Source organism: Lissotriton vulgaris, chromosome 9 (genome assembly GCF_964263255.1).
Source record: "Lissotriton vulgaris chromosome 9, aLisVul1.2, whole genome shotgun sequence".
NCBI lineage: Eukaryota > Metazoa > Chordata > Amphibia > Caudata > Salamandridae > Lissotriton > Lissotriton vulgaris.
The window spans coordinates 440,035,745-440,055,881 of record NC_141697.1 but is presented as its reverse complement, the minus strand read 5'-3'; the positions used below and the strand labels follow the sequence as shown (position 1 = coordinate 440,055,881).

The 20,137-nt window shown below is 45.3% G+C and overlaps 1 protein-coding gene across 1 annotated transcript in view; it reads right to left on the bottom strand.

Moving 5' to 3' along the window:
- LOC147690254 (60 kDa lysophospholipase-like) overlaps positions 1 to 20,137 on the bottom strand; it is a 363,203-nt gene that overhangs the window by 6,856 nt on the left and 336,210 nt on the right. Inside the window, exons 15-16 of the mRNA XM_086937891.1 lie at positions 8,005 to 8,070; positions 1,793 to 5,731 (exon numbers count right to left, since the gene is read on the bottom strand). Of these exons, the coding sequence (XP_086794017.1) occupies positions 8,008 to 8,070 (63 nt within the window). The 3' untranslated portion in view covers positions 1,793 to 5,731; positions 8,005 to 8,007. The remainder of the gene's footprint in view (positions 1 to 1,792; positions 5,732 to 8,004; positions 8,071 to 20,137) is intronic.

The following is a 20,137-nucleotide window of genomic DNA, read 5'->3' as shown; positions in this document are numbered from 1 at the left end:
ATCAGAGTACGCCGGATAGTTGTACTCTACCTCCTCATCGTCAGCATCCCCTGCATTGGAACGCGTTGGCGAGTGTTCTAAGGCTTGTGGAGACATAGGCTCTATCGGGGCCGAAGTACCCGCAGAATCCCTCTTATTTTTGAGAGGAATCCGAAAATGATCCAACACCGGCTCCGTGGTGATTTTTCTTTTGAGGAGAGACAGTTTCCCAGTATTGGCGTCGATGATTACCTCTCGACGCTCTTCTTCTGCAAGTGGCTGGAGCCGAGGCTTCGACACCACTAATGCCGCTTTGGGCGTTGATACCTCCTTCGAGGGCACGCCTGACCCATGCTTCTGAGCGAAAGCCTTCGGCGTCGACTTCGGCTGCAGGGTAAAGCGGATAGGCGTCTGCGCCTTCGCGGGCTTAGGTGTGTGCTTCGGTGCCACATCTCCTGGTTCGGGAACCACAGTGTCCTTCCGAAGCCGTTGCAGGGATTCCGCGACCTTTTTGGTTAAGGCTGGAGAGGGCTTGACCGGCTCGAGCGATCTCCCCGAGTCGGGAGTCAGTTCGGCGAGAGGCATCTTCTTCGGAGCCGACACATCACGTTCCTTGTCCCCGAGGGCCGGTGCCGGCGAAGCCTGGGCCGCGGCATCGCCTTGACGCTTCTTCTGAGCCTTCTTCGGGTCATCGACCACGACCATCTTCGGCGCCGACGCAGCCGCATCGGTCGACTTAGCCTTCGGAGTCGACCCTGAGGGCTTCGGGTCGGCCATTTTGGCGTGGCTCTTCAAGTCGGCCATCTTGAATTGTTTGGAAGTTGACGCCTCCAGAGCCTTCTGCACCAGCGCAACTTTCACTTTCGGTTTCAAAACCGGGGGAGTGGATCCCGATGGCTTCACTTTTGTTTTTGTTAACGGGAGTGGCGCCTCAGAAATGTCCGTGACCGGGCCCGGAGGCGGAGCTGTTGGACTAGTAACGAGGTCTTGGGTAAGGCCCGAAGGCGATCCCTCGACCTGGGCCGCATGAAGGGGGTTGACCCCCGAGTCAGTTCGGGGATGCTCTTCCTCCGAGCTATCCCCCACGGTGGCAATGGCCCTACCTCGTCGCCGGCTTCGTCAAAGTCCTCATCACCCGCGTCGTAGGCATCCCCCTCGGACGCGGGACTAGAGTCCGAAACCTGTATGGCGTCGTCGTCTTCAACAAATTCCTCGAAGATGTTGTCTGGCGGGGGCGCCGGGGTAGCCGATAACTGGGCCTGGAGTCTAGCGGCCCGACGAATCTTGAGAGTTTTCTTACACCGGAACTTCGAGCAGGCCATACATCTGGCTTTGTCATGGTCCGGTGACAAACATTTGTTGCACACAGGGTGCACATCGAGGTGTGGATACTTGGAGGCGCACACCGGGCACCTCTTGAACGGAGTTCGTTCCATGGCTGGAGCGTAGAGTAGGCCCGTCCGCGCCGAGAGCACGCGGATGGGTAGCAAGAGTTCGGAGCTGAGAAACAGACAAGAAACCCGAACGAAACGATACCGACGCTCAGCCTACAGACCTTTGGGTCTCGAGTAGAAAAGTTTAACAACTATCGATTCCGACAGAGGGAACCGAAACACATCCGAACCCAATGGCGGAAAAAAACAATCTGGGGATGGAGGCGATGCCCATGCGCACTGTAGTCCAGGGGAGGAGCCACCTATCTCGTGATACTTCGAAGACTCTTCCAGGACAACAATGTGCAATCATCCGGACCCAACACTAGGCGGCGATCTATGCACAGATATGAATTCAGCAGCCCACATGCCTCGAACACAAGATTAACCATATTAATGTCATCAGTAGCAGCAATGATAGTAGTAGTGCCATGCGAAGTGGTGACAGTTACTCCTAAAGAACCCATATGACTAGACATATCACCAACACTATTAGTAGGGCTTCTAGTAACACTAATAGTAATATCATCAGTAGCAGTATCACTATTGCATTGGATGGTAGCAGGGGTAAAAATATTAGTAATATGATATAGGGTGAACTAAAAGGATTTGTAAGAATGCACATTACTGGGGCAGCAGCAGAATTAGCTAATATACTGGACTATCTCTGTGTGTTGAAGGAGCAGTGTCAAAAGAGCTACAAGCATGTGTAGGAATTTCCAGGTACAGAAGTCTGTGATGTGTTTGGCTCTCAGTATGTGTGTTTGAGATTATGTAGTATATTACAATAACATCTGAAGCAAAACACCTGCAACACTGTCTACACGTCTTGTTTTCTTTATATGTCACAAAATGGAGAACACAATTTATACAAATTATAAAAATACAGCAATAATGATAGGAAGACACTTCCCATTACCCTAACACCTATTTGTTAAATTGTATCCAAGCTTGTGTTATAATAAATCTCGCAGATAGAAGAAATGTTTGAAAGCAAAAAAAATCTAAATAAACAAATTAACCTCAAATATGTTGCCAAAATTATGTGATTTCTTTTAATACTCTTTTTATGAGTTGATATCCATAAACACAAATGTGATTGACGGAACACATTAGCATAAAGTGGCTACATATTATAATAAAATAATTACACAAGACGCAAGAGCCTGGTGAGAAATCCAAAGGGCTGCCAGCGTGCTCCTTGGAGCTGGGCAGGGAAATGGTCTAGTCTTCCACCAGAAGTGTGGATTTTACTCTGCGGGAAGACGAACTTGCGGCGTTCAAGGAGAAACTGGAAACAGATGACGCCAAGGAAGAACGGAATTCAGCTGCTGAGGTCAAATAGGATGAGGGCTGTTTCTCTGTGGTCAAGCAGCATTCTGATGTCGTCCGTGGCTACGACTAGGGCTGTCTTGCTGCTGTGGTTAGCTCTGAAGCTGGATTGGAAGGGGTCCAGAAGGTTATGGTTCTCCAGATATCTAGGGAGATGGATGTTGATAGCTTTCTTGATGACCTTGGCTGAGAAATTGAGATGGGAGATTGGTCAATACTTTTTAGGTTCTCCTGGGTCCGCTTCTTCAGCTACGGCAATGTCTGCATATTTCCATTCCTGGGGGAAGAGGGCCGTAGTGATTGAGGAGTTTGACCTTGGTGAGTTATTTGCTGATGAGCAGATTGCCAAGGTTGATTGTATGGTGTGGGCAGGGGTCTGCTGGGGATCGGGAGTGGATGGATCTCATGATGGACACGGTTTCCTTCTCAGTGAGTTTGTTCCATGAGGTGAGCTGTTGTGGGGGTGTGTCAATCGGCGTGATGCGGTCCTTGGCAAGAGGCAGGGGTGCAAGGTCTTTGTAGATGGTGTCCATATTGTTGTGTAAAAAGTATGCACGGGTGTAGCAGGTAGATGACAAGGGTGTGATGTTTTTGGTTGCAGAGAGGTTGGTGACCTCAATGACTATGTCAAAAAGTTCCTTATTGTTTTGGAGCAGTCTTTGACGTGGGTGGCTAGGGCGGTCTTCTTGGTGTTCTTCAGGTAGTGGTATCAGTTGAGGGTATCTTGAAAGTGTTTGCAGTCCTAGAAGGTCTTATTAGCGTGCCGTCATCTTTCCTTCCGTCCGCAGTCTAGTTTCTCGGTTTTCTTTTTCTGCCGCGAACCAGTTAGGGTGTTGTGCATGTTTCTTGGGTTTGGTGTGTTTCTTCAGTGCGACTGTCAGCGCTTGATCTGATTCAATTGGAAAAGTTGTCCCACACCTTGTTCTGTGTCTTCGGTGGTGGTGGGTAAGCAGGAGTTGCCTGCATTAGTCCATCATTGCTGGGATACCTTTGCCCAGCTGTGTTGTGTCTTGGTGGAGGCAGAGGCGTTGGGGGTTCTGAAATGCCGGATCGGACGCAGTGGAGGTCAGTCAAGGTGAGCTCCTCACTGTGGGTGTATTTTACATTGCTGCTGGCTGAGACAATAGGGTCAAGCATGTGTCCTTTGGTGTGGTTAACCAGCTGTTTGAGTCAGAGGTTGGCCATATTTTCTCTGAAATTGTTGGCATCTTCTGAGTTTTCAAGATGGAAGTTGAGGTCTTCTAGGAAGATGTACAGCTTTGAGTCAATGGCGATAAAGTCAGGAATGGCATTGCAGAATACAGGGCAGGGTACTGGGGGTCTGTAGGCGATGGTGCCTTGGATGGTGGTTTTGCTGTTTGCTTGGAGTTGGAAGTTGAGGTGCTCCATGAAGGGGAGTCATCTGTGGTGGTAGAGCATAGAATTACAAAGAGCAACTTACCTAGTTGAGATACATTAAGGCAGGTTGTCCTGCAACCCCTACAAGTGGGTACTTTGAAATAAGACCTGGTTGTACCTAGAACACATTACAAAATGATGGGGAGATAGCAAAGGTCGGGCATCATTTGTACCCACAACTTGCAATCGGTGTGTTCCTACGTCTGGCCCAAGAAAACAAGCAATGGCTTGCGAGCCAAGCAAAAAACATGAGGCCTGCACAAGGACAGTTGGATGTGGAGATATTTAAAAATTAAAATGATGACAATATTTTTAAGATGGATGGATGCATAAACTTGGCAGTCTAGTCTTCGTAGTTCAAATTTGAAACACTCTTGTATGAAACTAGTTAGCATAATGTCAGATGAGACCGGTCCAGAGAATGAACATGCTAACAAGGACATAATGTAACATGAGGCAGCACAACATTGTGCTAAAAAATAAATGCATCATTTTACAGCAGGGAAGAACTGGTGGCAGCTCATGTGACATACATCAATGGCTGCAGTGGATTTCTGTTACCCAGAGGTAGTTACCCAAAACACATTCATGTGAACTCTTCAAGTCAATTACCCATAATAATAAAACAAGCAAATATAGCTAAAATACGTATATGCAACAAGCAAATCTTGAATGAAAAATAAATTCACATTGAACACATTTAAATATTGCTATGAAATGTTGCCTTTTGATTGGGAAGGCTTTATAAATACTGCTTAGCACAGTAATGGACTATTTCTACATTCTCCCGAGCGTGCAGTGTTTTTTTTTTTTTAAATCTCGAATATATGGATAATTTTCCCAGAATGTGCTTCAGGAAATATTAAACACTGGTGATCATTTAAGATTACTTGGCAAAATCAAGGCATATACCTTTGCAGCAGCATTACCTTTTGTGGTGGGGCTGACCTTCTGAATAGGTTTTCAGGGCAGAAACCGGTCAAAGCAAACCAATAACCACCAGTTTACTGAGTTTCTCCCCATGCACTTACCAAAAAGCCTTTTACTGGTGGTAAATGCAGGATGTTCACCCCCCAGTCAATTGTTAACATTTATCGCATTCCAACAGCGGATATACCATCAAACTTTGAATCACACCTTCCTATTAAAACTGGAGTCTAAATATTTGTCTGTAGTATTGGGGTTAGGGACACAGTTTAAATGAGCAACTTCTGAACATACTTCCAGAAAAAGTTTAAATACTAGTGTGAAAGTGCTGTCTTCAACAAAAAACAAACAATAGTTTACGCTAAAGGCACAATCTTGACTTCAAGGACGCATACATCATTTAACATAACGAGATATAGAGAAGTGGCTGAGACCAGATAAGCAAAGTTGACGTCCTCAAACTAGCACAACAGCTACGTCTGCTCCTTCACACTCATTTCCAGATTTTAGTCTATAATGGACTCCAAGGGTTTCTGAGGACGTGACACTGTTGAACTGCTGTGTCGGACTAAGGTTCAATTGATTCACATATTTTTTATAGGGATCATGTAACATTCAGTGACGCCAGGAGGTATCTGATGCTGAAGACTCCTGTTAAATACCTTTTGGAAAGAAAGAGAAAAAACATGGTATAGATGTGAGCTTTTTAAGTTCTTAAATTATAAGTTAAGAAAACACGAGCAGAAAAACTGTGCTCCTTTTGGACTACCAAGGACCGTACCACAAAAAGTGCCACAGGGGTGCTAAGGGGATTTGCACCCACTTCTGATATCTCTGGGGCACTTTGGTGCTACGGGGTTTCCTTCACTTTTATGTTTTCACATTACCTGGTACCATCAATCAGCGATTGCCATTTTATGTAACTGACAATGTTTTTCACTGCTTGGCCACTCAATTTCAACTGTCCGTTCACTTGTTGTTGCACTTTTTTCATTCTTTCACCCAGACTAGATCTATGCTTCATTGAACACCACTTCACTGCGTTCGCTTCCTACAGTCTATTCACCACCTAGCTCTGTTCGTTCACCCTCACTGTGCTCTTCCAGCTTATTCATCCTTTTCTTTTTTCACTTTTTACTCTATATTTTCCTATCTTGTCTTCCTCGCATTCTCCATTGTTGAATAAAAGTCTGCAGTTAAGATAACTTCTATTAAAACCTGATATTGCTTTCCTAGATTCCCCTGACGAAGGGCTGTCCCTATAGCCCGAAATGCATTGGGATTTTTAAACTGAATTGTTTTTGAAGAATTGCTTACTCCACGTTGGGATTATGTGAACTTTGAACATTTTCCTTGGACAAACTTTTGACTTCACATAAAGAAATATCATTACAACAAGCAAGAACTCGAGGCTTATCTTATTGATGCTTGAATATTGTGTTGAATTATTAATTGAATTGTTTAACTTTGACGACTACTAAAATCTTTTTTGATTTACACTCCTTCGAGTGATAAGCGCAGTGCATAAGGGAGTCTAGACTAATGTCTGGTGAACTCTCTCAAATTGGTAGGTTAGGCATATGTGCAATAGATCTGAATGGAGCTCAACTGCATAGAAGGCGGTGATCTTGAAATTGTAGAATGGATCCCTATCTACAGGACCTATATAGGGAACATCTGTTGTACAGTAAATTGTAGAAGAATGTGCAACAGGAGAAGATGATTTTCAGAAAGGTGATTCGGCTTACGGTTGGGTAGAAAATGTCATGAATGTAGTAGAACACTTTTTTTTTTTAATTGTCTTTACCAAGTTTCCAGACTTTGCCCCGTTCACTGTCACGCTTAGTGGAAACTTTAGCATGCGGTCTGCGATGATAGCCTGCTTCTGCATTTCCAGCATTTACCTACTGCAGGACCTTGTTGAAACTTTTATCCCTCCTAGTGTCACAGGTTAAGATAAACCAGGGAAGGTTACAGAGAACAGTGCAGAGTGTGCGATCAAGCAAGCAGTCTGAGGTTCCTGACTCACTATGTAGGTCAGAATGGAGCATGAGAACCAGAACTGCAGGTGGGCTGCCAATGTTTTCAGGGGTGAGACACGAGGTGGGGTCACGTAACAAGGTAAAGACAATCGGTGTTAAGTGGTGCTAGTCAATCCATTACATTGAGCAGCCTCTCACAGAACTGTAATGTTTCTGCAAAACCTTTTATTTAAAATTCAAATCCTTCTCACTTTGAAATGCTCATAAGTTGAAAAAAAGAATTGGGATGTACAAGTCCCTAGACTTTGCACCTAGTTCATAGACGAACTGGCAACATAAAAGTGTGTAAAACCCAATGCAGCTTTCATGAACCCAAATAATTCTACTACCGCAGTTAGAGGCAACTAATGCCTTCAGATTGGACTTCAAGACCTCTTTTTCAAAATCACATCAAGTGAGCTTGAATAGAGAGCATTGAAAACAAAACATTCCTGCACCAATAGACTGTAGTGAGTGCAGGACAATTTTTGACAATTTTTGAAATCCACTACAAAGTGTGTCAGGGATGATTTCAAAATTGCACTTGAAAAAAACCTGTAGGGCAAAGCTCAAGACCAGAAGTTGGAATGATCGGAACCTAGTGGGAATGAGGGTCTGCTACTTGTATTATTACCCATATTCAGCTCCCCTATGTTTTAGACACATTTTCACAGTTCTGATATAATTTCTTTCAAAGCATCACTATTTGCCACAACTTTACTTGGTGCTCTTTGAAGCTACTTGCTTTGTGTTCCCAAGTGAACGTTTCTCTGGTAATAGGTTTTGATCAACAGTCTTCCTAGCAGAATGCCCTTACCAACCCATACGCAATCACCATTAATAGCTATATTACTTTCTCACACTTTGATGTATCCTAAATTGAAATATGTGAATGCTTAAGCTGCATCTCTTACCCGTCATTTATCTATGTATAGCTGACTGAAAAATTCAATAGCCTCCTCGTTTCCTGCAGCTTCTGCCTGCAAGTAAAGCGTTACAACAGTGATTACTATCATGGAATTATTAACTATACAAACCAATAGAAACTTTTCCCTATTAGGATCATTCGGTTTTTTTTATGTGAAAGCACGCATATAAAAAAAAGAGAACCACAATCAACCACAATCGCCTGGCACGGTCTCCGTATGATTTTGCAGGTTTTTTGTGATTTGGTTAAAATTGGTGTAAGCATTTTTAAGAAATTCAACGTAAAACAACAGTCTTCGTACACTAGCATTATAAGGAATTTGCCATTAGAACCAATACATTTGATCGCATCAATCCACAACCAATACACAGAACAACACTGAAAGCAGTTTTGTATCATGATAGGTCTGCAATACGCCATGTTGACTACTCATCACACAATTCCCCACTGGTAACAAGGGTAAAGCAGTGATGACAGCACCAAGAACAGTGGAAGGCAATCATGCAGTGACTAAATGGGCTTCAGTAACTATGCTTTTAGTATCAACGTAGAGGATACGGATCTGTAAGGGGGAAGAGAGAAAGGCTTTCCCTCTATCTGGACAGCAAGTTTGGCTTTGGAACTATGGTCTCCTGGCAGGTAAAATAAACATGCATTGTTAAGGCCAATAGGTCTCACCTATGAAAGAGCTATTGAGTTAACAATGTCTTTCAGTCCTGTTGTAAAGCAGGGTGGCTGCTGTGCGGTACGGTTAACTGTAAAAAAATAAAGTGCTAGGTAGCAGCCCACGGTTACCATGTTATTGCATTTTTTTCTTTCTTAGGGTAGGCAGCATGGACAACGGAAGGGAGGGTGGGAGTGAAACTGGCAACGAGACGGGGAGCAAAGCACTACAACAAGGCCAGTGCGGACAATCATTTCAGTTTTTTTCCCCTTATGGCAGATGGGGTGAGGAACAATAGACAAAAGAAGGGTGGGAGGAAATAAGCAATACTGACAGTAGGAGGGTGGGTGGTGGGAGAAACTATGCAAGATGGACAGAGTGAGGGAAAAAGCAACACAGACAACGGAAATAGGGAAGAAAAATTGCAGACAAGGGGGTGGGAGGGAAGAAGAAACAGTAAGAAGAAAAAAGAACAAGCATTGGAAATGCAATAGGTCTCGCATTAGGAAAGTTTGAGCTATTGGTATTGTAAATGAATTTTTTTTTATTTATGTGTTGGTTTTGAAAGTAGCAAAATTAATAGCTTTGTCAGTTACAATGTCTACCACTATTGCCCTCTTCTCCTCCGCCCCCACTGCCTTCCATGGACTTTCTTTTACCCATGATTCAAGTATGTAACAACGAAGGAAAAAGCAATGTAATGTGTAAACAGTTGGAAACGGGCATAAAGACTAGAACAAAGACTAACACCATGAGCTGGCAAATATATAGTACAATAGACCATGCGCCCAAAGTTCCAAACGTTGATTGGCAGTTCGTAAGAATAACGTCCAGTATCAACAATCTATGTCCTGTTCAGTCCGACACACAGATGCAAAAGAAAGAGAGGGGGCTTACAGTACCTTTACAATAGGAGGGGTATCACTGCTGTTGATCACAGTCAAGGGGCAGGAGACAGAGGCGTGGTCCAGCCCAGCCTCTTCTGGGGTGGCCCGCCCTTGGCTCGAGCTTTGCCCGGGTTAGTCCTGTGCCGCGGGATGCCAGCAGTGCTTTTGTTAGGACTCTGGGCGCTTAGGTGACGTTGGTGGTGGGTTAAGGCAAGCAGTTCCCCTCACTGCGATGTTGGAGCTTGTTGAGCCGTTCCCCTCACAGCAATGTAGTTTAGAGCAAAGCCGTTCCCCCTCATGGCGAGTAAAAGCGCGTCTCGCACTGGGGGATACCAGCAGCGCTTGTTAGGGCTCCGTGCGCTTAGGTGACGTTGGTGCGCTGGCCCGGGGTCGCTGGGAAATTAAGTTCCTGGATGGTGGGTCAAGGCAAGCCCATGGCAATGTTGGGGCGAGTGGAGCCGTTCCCCTCACGGCAATGTGGTTTAGGTCAAAGCCTTTCGACTCACGGCAAATAAAAGCGCATCCGCATTTTAAAATTTCCATCGCACTGGATTTTCACCTTTTACTTTGTGCTAGCACAACAAAGATAAACAAGCATTGGCATACAGGGGAGGGGGCGGAGCGGGGGTGTGGGAGGTCACCCGGAGTTGTGTTTAAAGTTTTTTTAAAAAGTAGACACGGCCTGCGGCTGCCGGCCGTGAAAGTGAAAGTACGGCCGGCCGTGTATCGGGGGAAATACAGATTTAAAAGTGACACGGCAGGCAGGGGAGGGGGTGTGGGAGGAGGGAGAGCGGATTAAGGAGAGCGGGAGGAGGAGGCGAGTAGTTTAGCCAGCCAAGACTGAGGGCATTGCTGTGGGGGGGGAGGAGAAATGCGGCACGGCAGGCAGGGGAGGGGGCGGAGCGGGGGTGTGGGAGGAGTGCGGCTGAGGGAACAGACGGCGATTTGGTCCTGTGCACGCGCATTTTAGGTCAATGTGCTTGCACATTGACCAAAAACCACACGGGCACAGCACCAAATCGCCAGTCGGGTAAAGTCTGTTTAAAGCCCTATAGTCTCGCTCTGCTCAATGCGCATGCGCATTGAGAGGAGAGACCTAAAAACAGTACTTCAATCACAGCAGAAGGACCAACATCAAGATGAAGTATTTAGTACTTGGTTCATGCTCTACTTGAAAGAAGAGGAAGTGAAGCCAGTAAGTGCTTGCCAATTGTGAGGCAGCAAGTAAGAGTGACAATGAAGCTAAAGAATGATAAGCACTAGGAGGGCTCCAAGCCCCTGGTGGAAAATTCTCTTGCTAACGCATGCGCTGAAGCAGGCAAGCCATAAAAAATGGTGATCAGATTACACATGTTAGGTATAGTTAAGCAACTGGATTGAACGAGGACATCACCCTTTTCTACCATGTTCTGCCCCCATAAACGTTCTTCTAGACATTCGACACTTGAGGTCCCTGGGGTCTCTGTAGATGTACCCACCTATAACTGGTGTGGGCGGACTCCAGGCTCGACAGACAGAAGCCACTGGACAAGGGGCAGTATGAAGCAGGTTTGTTTGGCCAAGAAAACTCTTGGCCATTTTGAAGTCAAATTCTAGGAGTTTGATAAAGGCAGATGCTAGGCAGCCACACTGCTACAGTAATAACACATACCTGGGATGCTGATGTAAGCTTTTGCAAAAATAACAGTTTATGGACAGAATACAGAACAATGTCATACATTCACCCCAGTACAGAGATCCGGGCCTACATCCATCGTTTTTTCATACTCCACACCACCCCAGTTCAGACATGGCCATATGCAAATCAGCCTTGACCCTGTGCCTCATGGGAACAGTCCAGCCCGAACTGCCAAGCCATGTCTTTCCTGGACCGGAATCAAGCATCCTAGGACCGGTTTCTGGCTATCAGCCGTCTTCAACCAGGATAGCTTGAATCCAGTGGTGTGGAGAGCATGGGACTCATGTCTGAGCATAGCCATCCCACTCGGAGTGACAAATGCAAAAATAACAGTTGATGGACAGAATGCAGAACAAGGTCATACATTCACCCCAGTACAGATATCTGGGCCTAAATCCATCGTTTTTTTACACTCCACACCACCCCAGTTCAGACATGGCCATATGCAAATCAGCCTTGACCCTGTGCCTCATGGGAACAGTCCAGCCCGAACTGCCAAGCCATATCTTTCCTGGACTGTAAACCGGTCCTAGGATGCTTGATTTCGGTCCAGGAAAGACATGGCTTATATTGGTCCAACCTTTCAAGCGTCGTAAAATAATGAGGTATTTGAGGAGGGCCGGCTGTTCCAGAAGGGGAAGTAAAGCAGGCAACACCAATAAATACCCCTTTATTTATTTATTTATTTATTTATTTATTTTGAAAGTTTTATATAGCGCGAACAAGATCCTTGCGGATATCAGAGCGCTTTACATAAGAAGTACAAGGGGGAGCATAGTCAGAACAGGTAATACAGTAAGAACACATAGTATGAATGATACAAAAAGTAGCTACAAAGCCAACCTGTATATGAGATGCAGTGAAATAGCTTAAGATGGGAGATGGGATTGGGAGTGGCCACGTTGTGGGGGAGGGGAATTATAACAATGCATTACGAGTATTCAGAGTAAAGCTGGGAGTGGATTGCAATAGTAGGCAGACATTCTTTCACATATGAGGTAGTATTCCGTGCATCAAACATGATCAGAATATAGTTAAAATGATACAAAATAGGCAGGCATTCTATCACAAGATGGTGTAGATAAGTAACTGAGCCAAGTGCTCAGCAGTTGTGATCAAACTAGAATGTGAAATTTTTATCGAGTGTTCAGATAAGGCAGAGAGTGACTAATCCAGGAAGTACGTCCCTGAGAGAGACCAGTCAAACATGTCCGCCAAGTAGGTGGGGTAGAGACATCAGTCCTTTGTTTGTTGCAGTTTCCCTTTTCCTTCATGCATGCAGGGGAGGTGGGGATATAGTCCTCTGTCTGTTGTTATTGCTTTCAGCATAGGGGGAGGAGTTTCACTTTCCAACAGAGCCCGCAATGCTCGAGCTATCTGGGAGGAATGCTGTGTGGGGGAGCCAAAGCGAAGAGCCACGTGGACAGAGGTACGGGGAAGGGTGGGAGGATTTACTGCTACAGGTTTATGGCTCCAGCCATTTTGAACCAAGGAGGTAGATTACCAGTGAATAGGCGGGAAGGAGACAAACAAGTGCCTCAAGTCTCTGTGTGTCCGTAGTGTCTTTCAGCAGCCCAACATTAATCCGTAATGTGCCTCATTCCCTTACGATCTGCTCCTATTTGTGAATTGGCTCTCAGGGCTCTCCTCAGCCTCTCCCCTGCTCGGCGGTGTCATGTCCATCGGGCGCATCCCTATCCTGAGCCCGTGACTTGTCTCCGGTGTTGCGGTGCGTGGGGGGGATGGGGGGGGGGGGGGGGGGGGGGACTGCTCCTTTTTAGCAGCCTCCATCGCGGAACGGAAGGTGGGGGGGCGCTCTCAGTCCGTCGCTCGCTGTGGCTCGCAGAGACTGCGAATCCATGCGGTGGAGCGGGCGGGCGGGCTGTTCCAGCACAGCAGGCTCTCGGGGGGTGCCCTCCTATGTTGCCGGGGGTGCCCTCCGATGCATGCCGTGTAGTCCTTTTAGCTTCCTATGCAGCCGCTCTCCAGTGCCTTCCTCCGCCCTGTAGCGGGGGACCTCTTCCAGCCCTTCGAAGTCTCTAGGCTGTCGGGAACAGGCTCTTGGCGTTTCAGCTGCAGTTTCCGCCGCAGTTTAGGGATGAGGCAGCAGTCGATCTCCAGTGCCCTCCTCCGCTGTGTAGCGGGGGACCTCTTCCAGCCCTCCGAAGTCGTCGAGCTGTCGGGACTAGGCTCCTGGGATTTCAGCTACCCCTGTGATGTGAGGTTCTTATGCCACCTTGAATCCGGTGCCGGGCTGGTGGCAGGGTGGTCCGCGATGTCGGCAGGGTGTTCCGCCGTGTCGTCTCAGCAGGCTCCCGCGTCGGTGATGAGGTGTCTGAGTCGATGATCCGAGCGCGGGGCGTTACAGGGGTCAGATATCCATCCAGATGTCATTCCAATTATTCCATCCGGTTACTCTTTCGTTCCGGTCTTCTTTTCTTCTTTCGTTCCGTCGAACTGGTAGGCGCTAACAGGGCTAATGCCCACATGGGAACCCCAGCGCTGGGAGCTCCTCACAGGAGCTCCTACCAGGCGACCATCTTTTCTCCCTTATACAAAACTTATACAATACTTGATACAAGTTCACAATGATCCATACAGCCACTCACACATTCACTGGCTCTTATGCACAGTTATTTATATATGTCAACTCTCACATGTACTGTGTTTTACATATGTACTTACTTTGACATGTAGCACTGAGATATCCATTCACTCACCAATACACTCATGCACACAGTCAACCGCCCATACAGCTGTTTCCACATGCACTTTTGAACCCATACATCTAGTGAATCAACTGCTCACACATCTATGCACAGAGTCATACACCTCCCAGCCACCCACACACACACTCAGTCTCCCATACAAATACTTGGGCAAATAATCAATAACCCATATAGTTACTCATATAGCTACTGATCAACACATGCAGCAGTTTACAGAACAGACATAATGATGTACAAATTAAGATAGTTTAGTCACTAACCCATGCACTCAGTGAGACACATTTAATCACTCACTCATACAGTCAGTCATGCACCTACTAAATCCTTCATCCAGACACTTATACATCCACTCATTCTTCAATATGTAAGACATATTTTAACTTTACAGAAACATACAGTCACTGGATGATGTCATCAGTGATGTCATCAGTGATGTCACTTGAGATGTCATCAGTGATGTCACCAGCGATGTCACTGACCATGTCATGAATGATGTAATATGTGACATCATCAGCAGTGGACTGCGGGTGCGCGATATATAGCCAGTGCAACCAACTATATACGCGAATCTCAACGGCTTTGTGCGAGCAAAACAAGGTTCCGTAAATGCCAATCCCCAACCATATATGGTCTATAACCTATGGCTTTTTCAGTGAATTTTCAAGGTTTTGTAAATGCAAATTCCTAACTATATATGGTCTATAACCTATGTTTTTTTCAGTGAATATATATATATATATATATATATATATATATATATATAAATAAAACTACGCAAAACAAATTAATAGATACAACAAAAAATATATTTGTGTAGCACTTCTAATGGTACAACTGGACAAAAGTCACTAGCAAAATCAAATATGCAATACAACTATAAGTTAGAGGTGTCACTGCCACAGCTGTTGTGTATTTTATGTTCTCAGTGTAAAGAAATTGTTAGATAGAGGTTGTGGTTCTCTTCCAAGACCACACTCTAACCCAAGCTAGAACAAATAATGCATTGTCAATATGAAAACTTCGGTGGAAGGGATATCATGATTACATCCCAAAACCTAAAAGGTACTGAAAAGCACCAGTAGTTATCCAACAATAGTTACAAAGACCCTTTCCCCACCCAGGCAATGTTTATGATGCCTCGAAAGACCAAAATACATCACATAGGGAATCAGTGTTGTTGAGGTAGCGCTCAGGCGCTTCCGGTGGCATGTACAGCTATTTGTCTGCACCCTCACAAAAAATAGATGAGACTATTCTTCTCACTTTCACTTTCGGATGCAGAGATAGTCATTTTCTGGGTTCACAATAGGATATACCTCCATAGAGGCCAAACCTAACAAGCATTGTCAAAGTCAATGGGTCTTGGCAATCCGAGATGTATTGGCATTGTCAATGTTATTGTCATTTAGCGATGTGTTATGGAGTGGCTATTTAGCGTAGTAACGGAAGGCTTTGCCCTCCCCTCCCAGAGGCGTTTACTGATACCAGCCACACAAAATTTCATGTTTGGATGAAAGGGATGTGGTGCGGAGCCTGAAGATAGACCCCGTCTTCAGGTTAATCATTCACCACAGATTTGTAGCCCCAGGTGGCGGTAGAGATGTAGGATTGGAGTATGAAGAGTAGAGATCAGATTGCCCAGTTGTCAGCACAGGAGGTTGAGCCCTGTGCACACAAGGTGCATTCAGTAAAGGCAACAAGTAACAACCACTGGCTTAGCCAATACGAATAACGGAGGTCCTCTGATACAGGGACAAGCAGGTAAGCCAAAGGACGCAGGAAGTGATGCACCACTCAAGGAAGTAAGGCCCAGGTGACTGGTGGTGGTAAACTGCGCTATGGAACCTGCTGCGGGAAGGAGTCTGGTCAGACTACGCCTGCCCCGTGGAAATGCAGTGTGCCAACAGAGACCCAATTTACATCCCGTGATTAATTATTGGCAAATCAGTTAATCGCCCCATGCTTAAAAAAATGTATCTGAACTTGTGAAATGTAATTGGGCACTCATGTAAAGAGCTGTAATGTCCTCCCAAAAACAAATCCAATACTAAATTGCTTGTTTGCGTGAGGCACACGCACAGCGTGAGTGGACGCGAGAACGGTGAGCATTCCAACTCTAAAACTTACATCGCCTCTTCGGAGTACGGCAGCAACACATGCGCTTGGTCACAACAATGAAGGATGGTGGAGGCAAGCAGCAATGAGGAAGGGCGTGAAGAGGTGGGTCAAGCAGCGATGAGGGAGGGGGTTGGGGCATGGAACAGGCGCCATATGAAAACAGTGTCTAACATTTAATCTCAGTCTTTAACTGCTCAGAAAATGTAACAAGATAAGAACATGATTTACAGCTCTGCTTACTCGAAGCATGTGAAAACACAAGTACTCCTGGCGAGGGCTATTAAACAAAAAAAATAAATCCTAAAATGGTCATTAAATGGGAGCAGTGGATGGCAAGTAGTAATTAGTCCATGCTTTCTGGAAAGACTAAACACTGGAAGAGGCATGCATGCCATGGACAAATCGGTAGAATGAATAGGACAGTGACGATGGAGCTAGCAAATGGGAAGCCTATGGGGTAGCTGAAACCCACAAAATATACACAACAGGTCTCTTTTGAGACAGTGCAAGCGCTGTCTAGAGACAAGACCTAAAATAATTGAAAGTCAGGAAACCTTAAAGAACTTGGTGTAAACTGACTATTTCTGCTCCAAACTCATGGATATATATCTAAACGTGAAATTCTATAGTTTGAGATTTCTTAAGTGTTATAAGTACATGTCTTTTCCACTTATCAGGCACAACCAACTCTTATGTTAATAGTAAATTGAGACCATAAAGTCGTTACTTTCTATACAACCACCTAGCAAACCTTACTGAAGTGAAATCTTTTCCAAGACATATTGTAAGAATGGATATTTAAAAATCTACGTAAAAGTCAGTGCCAACTGTATGATTTTCCAATATGTAAAGAACTTAATAAAATGATTAAAATAAAAAAAGTATATGCTCTTAGGAGAGAAACATAACCTCCCTCAACCAAAGACATTTTTGTAAATTTCAAGAGTTTTGTAAAGATCTAATTCATCTGCTACCCACATTTTCCAAAGGGTATAGTTTGCAGTCTTAATCAAAAACCACAAAGGGCTGAGTACAGTACTTCTGCAAACAGTTCCGTGCTGGGCATTACCTGTAGCCAGGCACACTGGACAGTGATTTCATGAGAAAACCACTGCCATACACTGCACACAACCCATCTGAAAACTGTTTGCAGGATACAGAATGCTTTCTGAAGTTCATTTTTCCACTAAGTTCAAAGGCCTTCACTTCAATTGCTGCCTTCAATTTGCATCATTTTTAACCAGGTCTACTACAAAAGTAATTATATTTAGTAATTATTATGGAGGTTTTACATATCTAGTCACAAGCATGATGTGTAGGATGCCCACCTAGGTTCAAATTATCAACTACCAACATATACATTACAGATGATACAACAATTCGATAAGGGTTTACAGTTCACCATACCATGGCACATCCTTCCTGGGCCAAAGAAAATGTGAACTTGAGAATGTCAGAGAGACACGATAAAAAGAGGTTAATCGGGTGATCTGTGCACAAAGCAACAAATCTGTACAACCTCCTGAAGTTTACAGATTCGGAGGCATAACGACAGGCTGATTAGATCACATCGACCATGTCATCAGTAAGCTGGAAGGCAGTTACTTACTCCCACTTAATCTCCATGCATGAAGGTGTAGGCTCTGGAGATTCAGGTGGGGGGGCCTGCCTATTAGAGTCAGAGTAGATCGACCCTGAGAGAAAGATGGAGCAGGGGACACAAAGAGGTGCAGAAGGACACCCTTCTCAGCTAATCTGGAGACACTAAAATGACTTGTGCCCAGTCTTGACTTATCTGCCTCAGAACCAGAGGAATGAAGGGTATGGGAGGAAATGCGTAGTGAAGAAGAATGTCCATATTCACCCAAAACTTGGGGTAATATGAATTTGAACAAGTGGCAGATACCCATGTGGGCAGTGCCCCACCGATTGACGATGCTGTCCACAACCTCGGGGTGGAGACTCTACTTGTGGTCAGCAAGAGGACACAGATTTAGGTCATCAGCTTTGGTGTTCAGCGAGCCCACCAGGAGATTTGTCACCAGAAGCACTGTATATATGTGAGCCCGGAACCACAGATTCAGAGCTTTGAGAATGGGACTCTACTCTCACCTACTTGCTGACACACCATATCACAATTGTATGGTCTGTGAAGCTCTAGATTGACCGACCACAATGGGAAGGAATGTCCTAAGCACTTGGTAAAATTGCCTTCAGTTCAACAGAATGATGGGGAAAATATGCTCTTGTGGAGACCAAAGACATCTGATATTCAGCTCCTGCATGTGAGCTCCGTAAACTAGAGTGGAAGCATCTGTCGCTCCCGTGGCCATGCCTGGAGGAGGGTTAGAAGGACATCTCTTTGGAAAGGTTCTCCCCACAACACCACCAGACAAGCTCTGCTGCAGTGTCCCAGGAGACCACAAAGGAGTTTGCAAGGTCCCCCCCATGCCTGAATCACAGCCTTGGAGACATCATCGGAGAGCCCTCATATGCCACCAGGCATGCATGACCAGAAGGATGCAAGACGTTTTCAGGTTGAGCAAGCGAAGTACACACAGGAACTTGAAACCAAGCAACTTCCTGGAAGCGCAGACCCAACACATGGATCTCGGTTATCCTTTGCGTAAGAGGAAAGGCTTGGTCCAAGGTGGTATCCAATACTGCCTCTATGAAGGAGGCACTTAGAAGGCCCCAGGTGAGATGTGGGCACACTGATGGAGAAGCCCAGTTTGTGCTGAAAGTATTCAGTTTACTGCAGGTGCGACTGCACTATATGCAGAGTCCTGCCGTTCCAAAGTCAGTCGTCCAGGTAGAGAGAAACTGGAATCCCAGACATCAGATTGGCTGCCACCACCTTTGTGAAGACCTCGTACCAAAGTCAGGCCAAAGGGAAGTCCCACAAATTGATACAGAGTCAATCCCACCACAAAACCAAGGAGATTCATGTGGGACTTCAGGATTGGTATATGGAAATACGCATTATTTTGAGTGACACCATTCAGTCTCCAATCTTGAGCTCTAAAGGCACTTGAGCACAGGACTTTTGGAAAAAGGAAGAAGCGAGAACAACCACCATGACCAATCTCCTGCTTTGACACATACTGCCCAGCTCCATTCTGAAGCAAGGTTAAATACTTTTGCTGCAGTAGCAGAAAGGTGTTCCTGCAAATGTTTTTAACAGGGAGGGGGAATCCAGGGTGGGAACTGCTGAAAGGTATGGCATACTCATTGGTCACAACCTGCAGGATCCACTGATGATATCCAGCCTCTTACAGGCCCTCAATGTCCCAATAGGGGATAACTAGAGCTGCTTCTCAGCAGTGACTGTAAAGGAGAAGGAAGTATTGAAAGGCAAAAGGGTTACACTGCCTCTACCCTTTCCACAGCCTCCTTACTGTCGCACAATAGGTTTCTGAGTTTGCTGCTGGGTAAGGGCTACCACGACTTTGAGAGAAGTTGAGACCAAGCCCAAAACTGCAAAACTAGAAACCTTTGCAATACCTTCCGTTTGGGCTGTTGACCAAGTCAGTGGGCAGCAGCAGAACTCGTTTTAAAACATCCTAAGGATGAGTATGACCCGTCCCCAAACAACATGGTACCTTAAAAGGGAAGGTCTAGAAAAGCAGATTGAACATCAGAGTTTTCTACATTGAATGGTAGCATTGCGTGCAGAAGGTTGAAGGACTTCTAAAGGAATTTGGTCCAAGGGTCGCTGTAGGAGGCTGGCTTAATATATGGTGCACACCTATTTAAGTGAAACATCCTGCTCTAGTCCAGACAACCCTTATGGTGGTTTTAGAGGTCTTAGACAACCTTAGCAAGCTCTATAAGTGGTAGCTGGGGAGAGCAGCCTTCAGCCTTAGTCCAGAAAGAGTGTTAAGCAACTTATTTTTACCAGATCTAATCATGTACTGTAGGTTAAACGAAAAGAACCACACAGTGTTATAAAAATATGTCTATTTATTACACAACACTCACTAACACATTTGTATATCTCCTATCTGGAGATATCAACACAAATACACAACAATACTTCAATT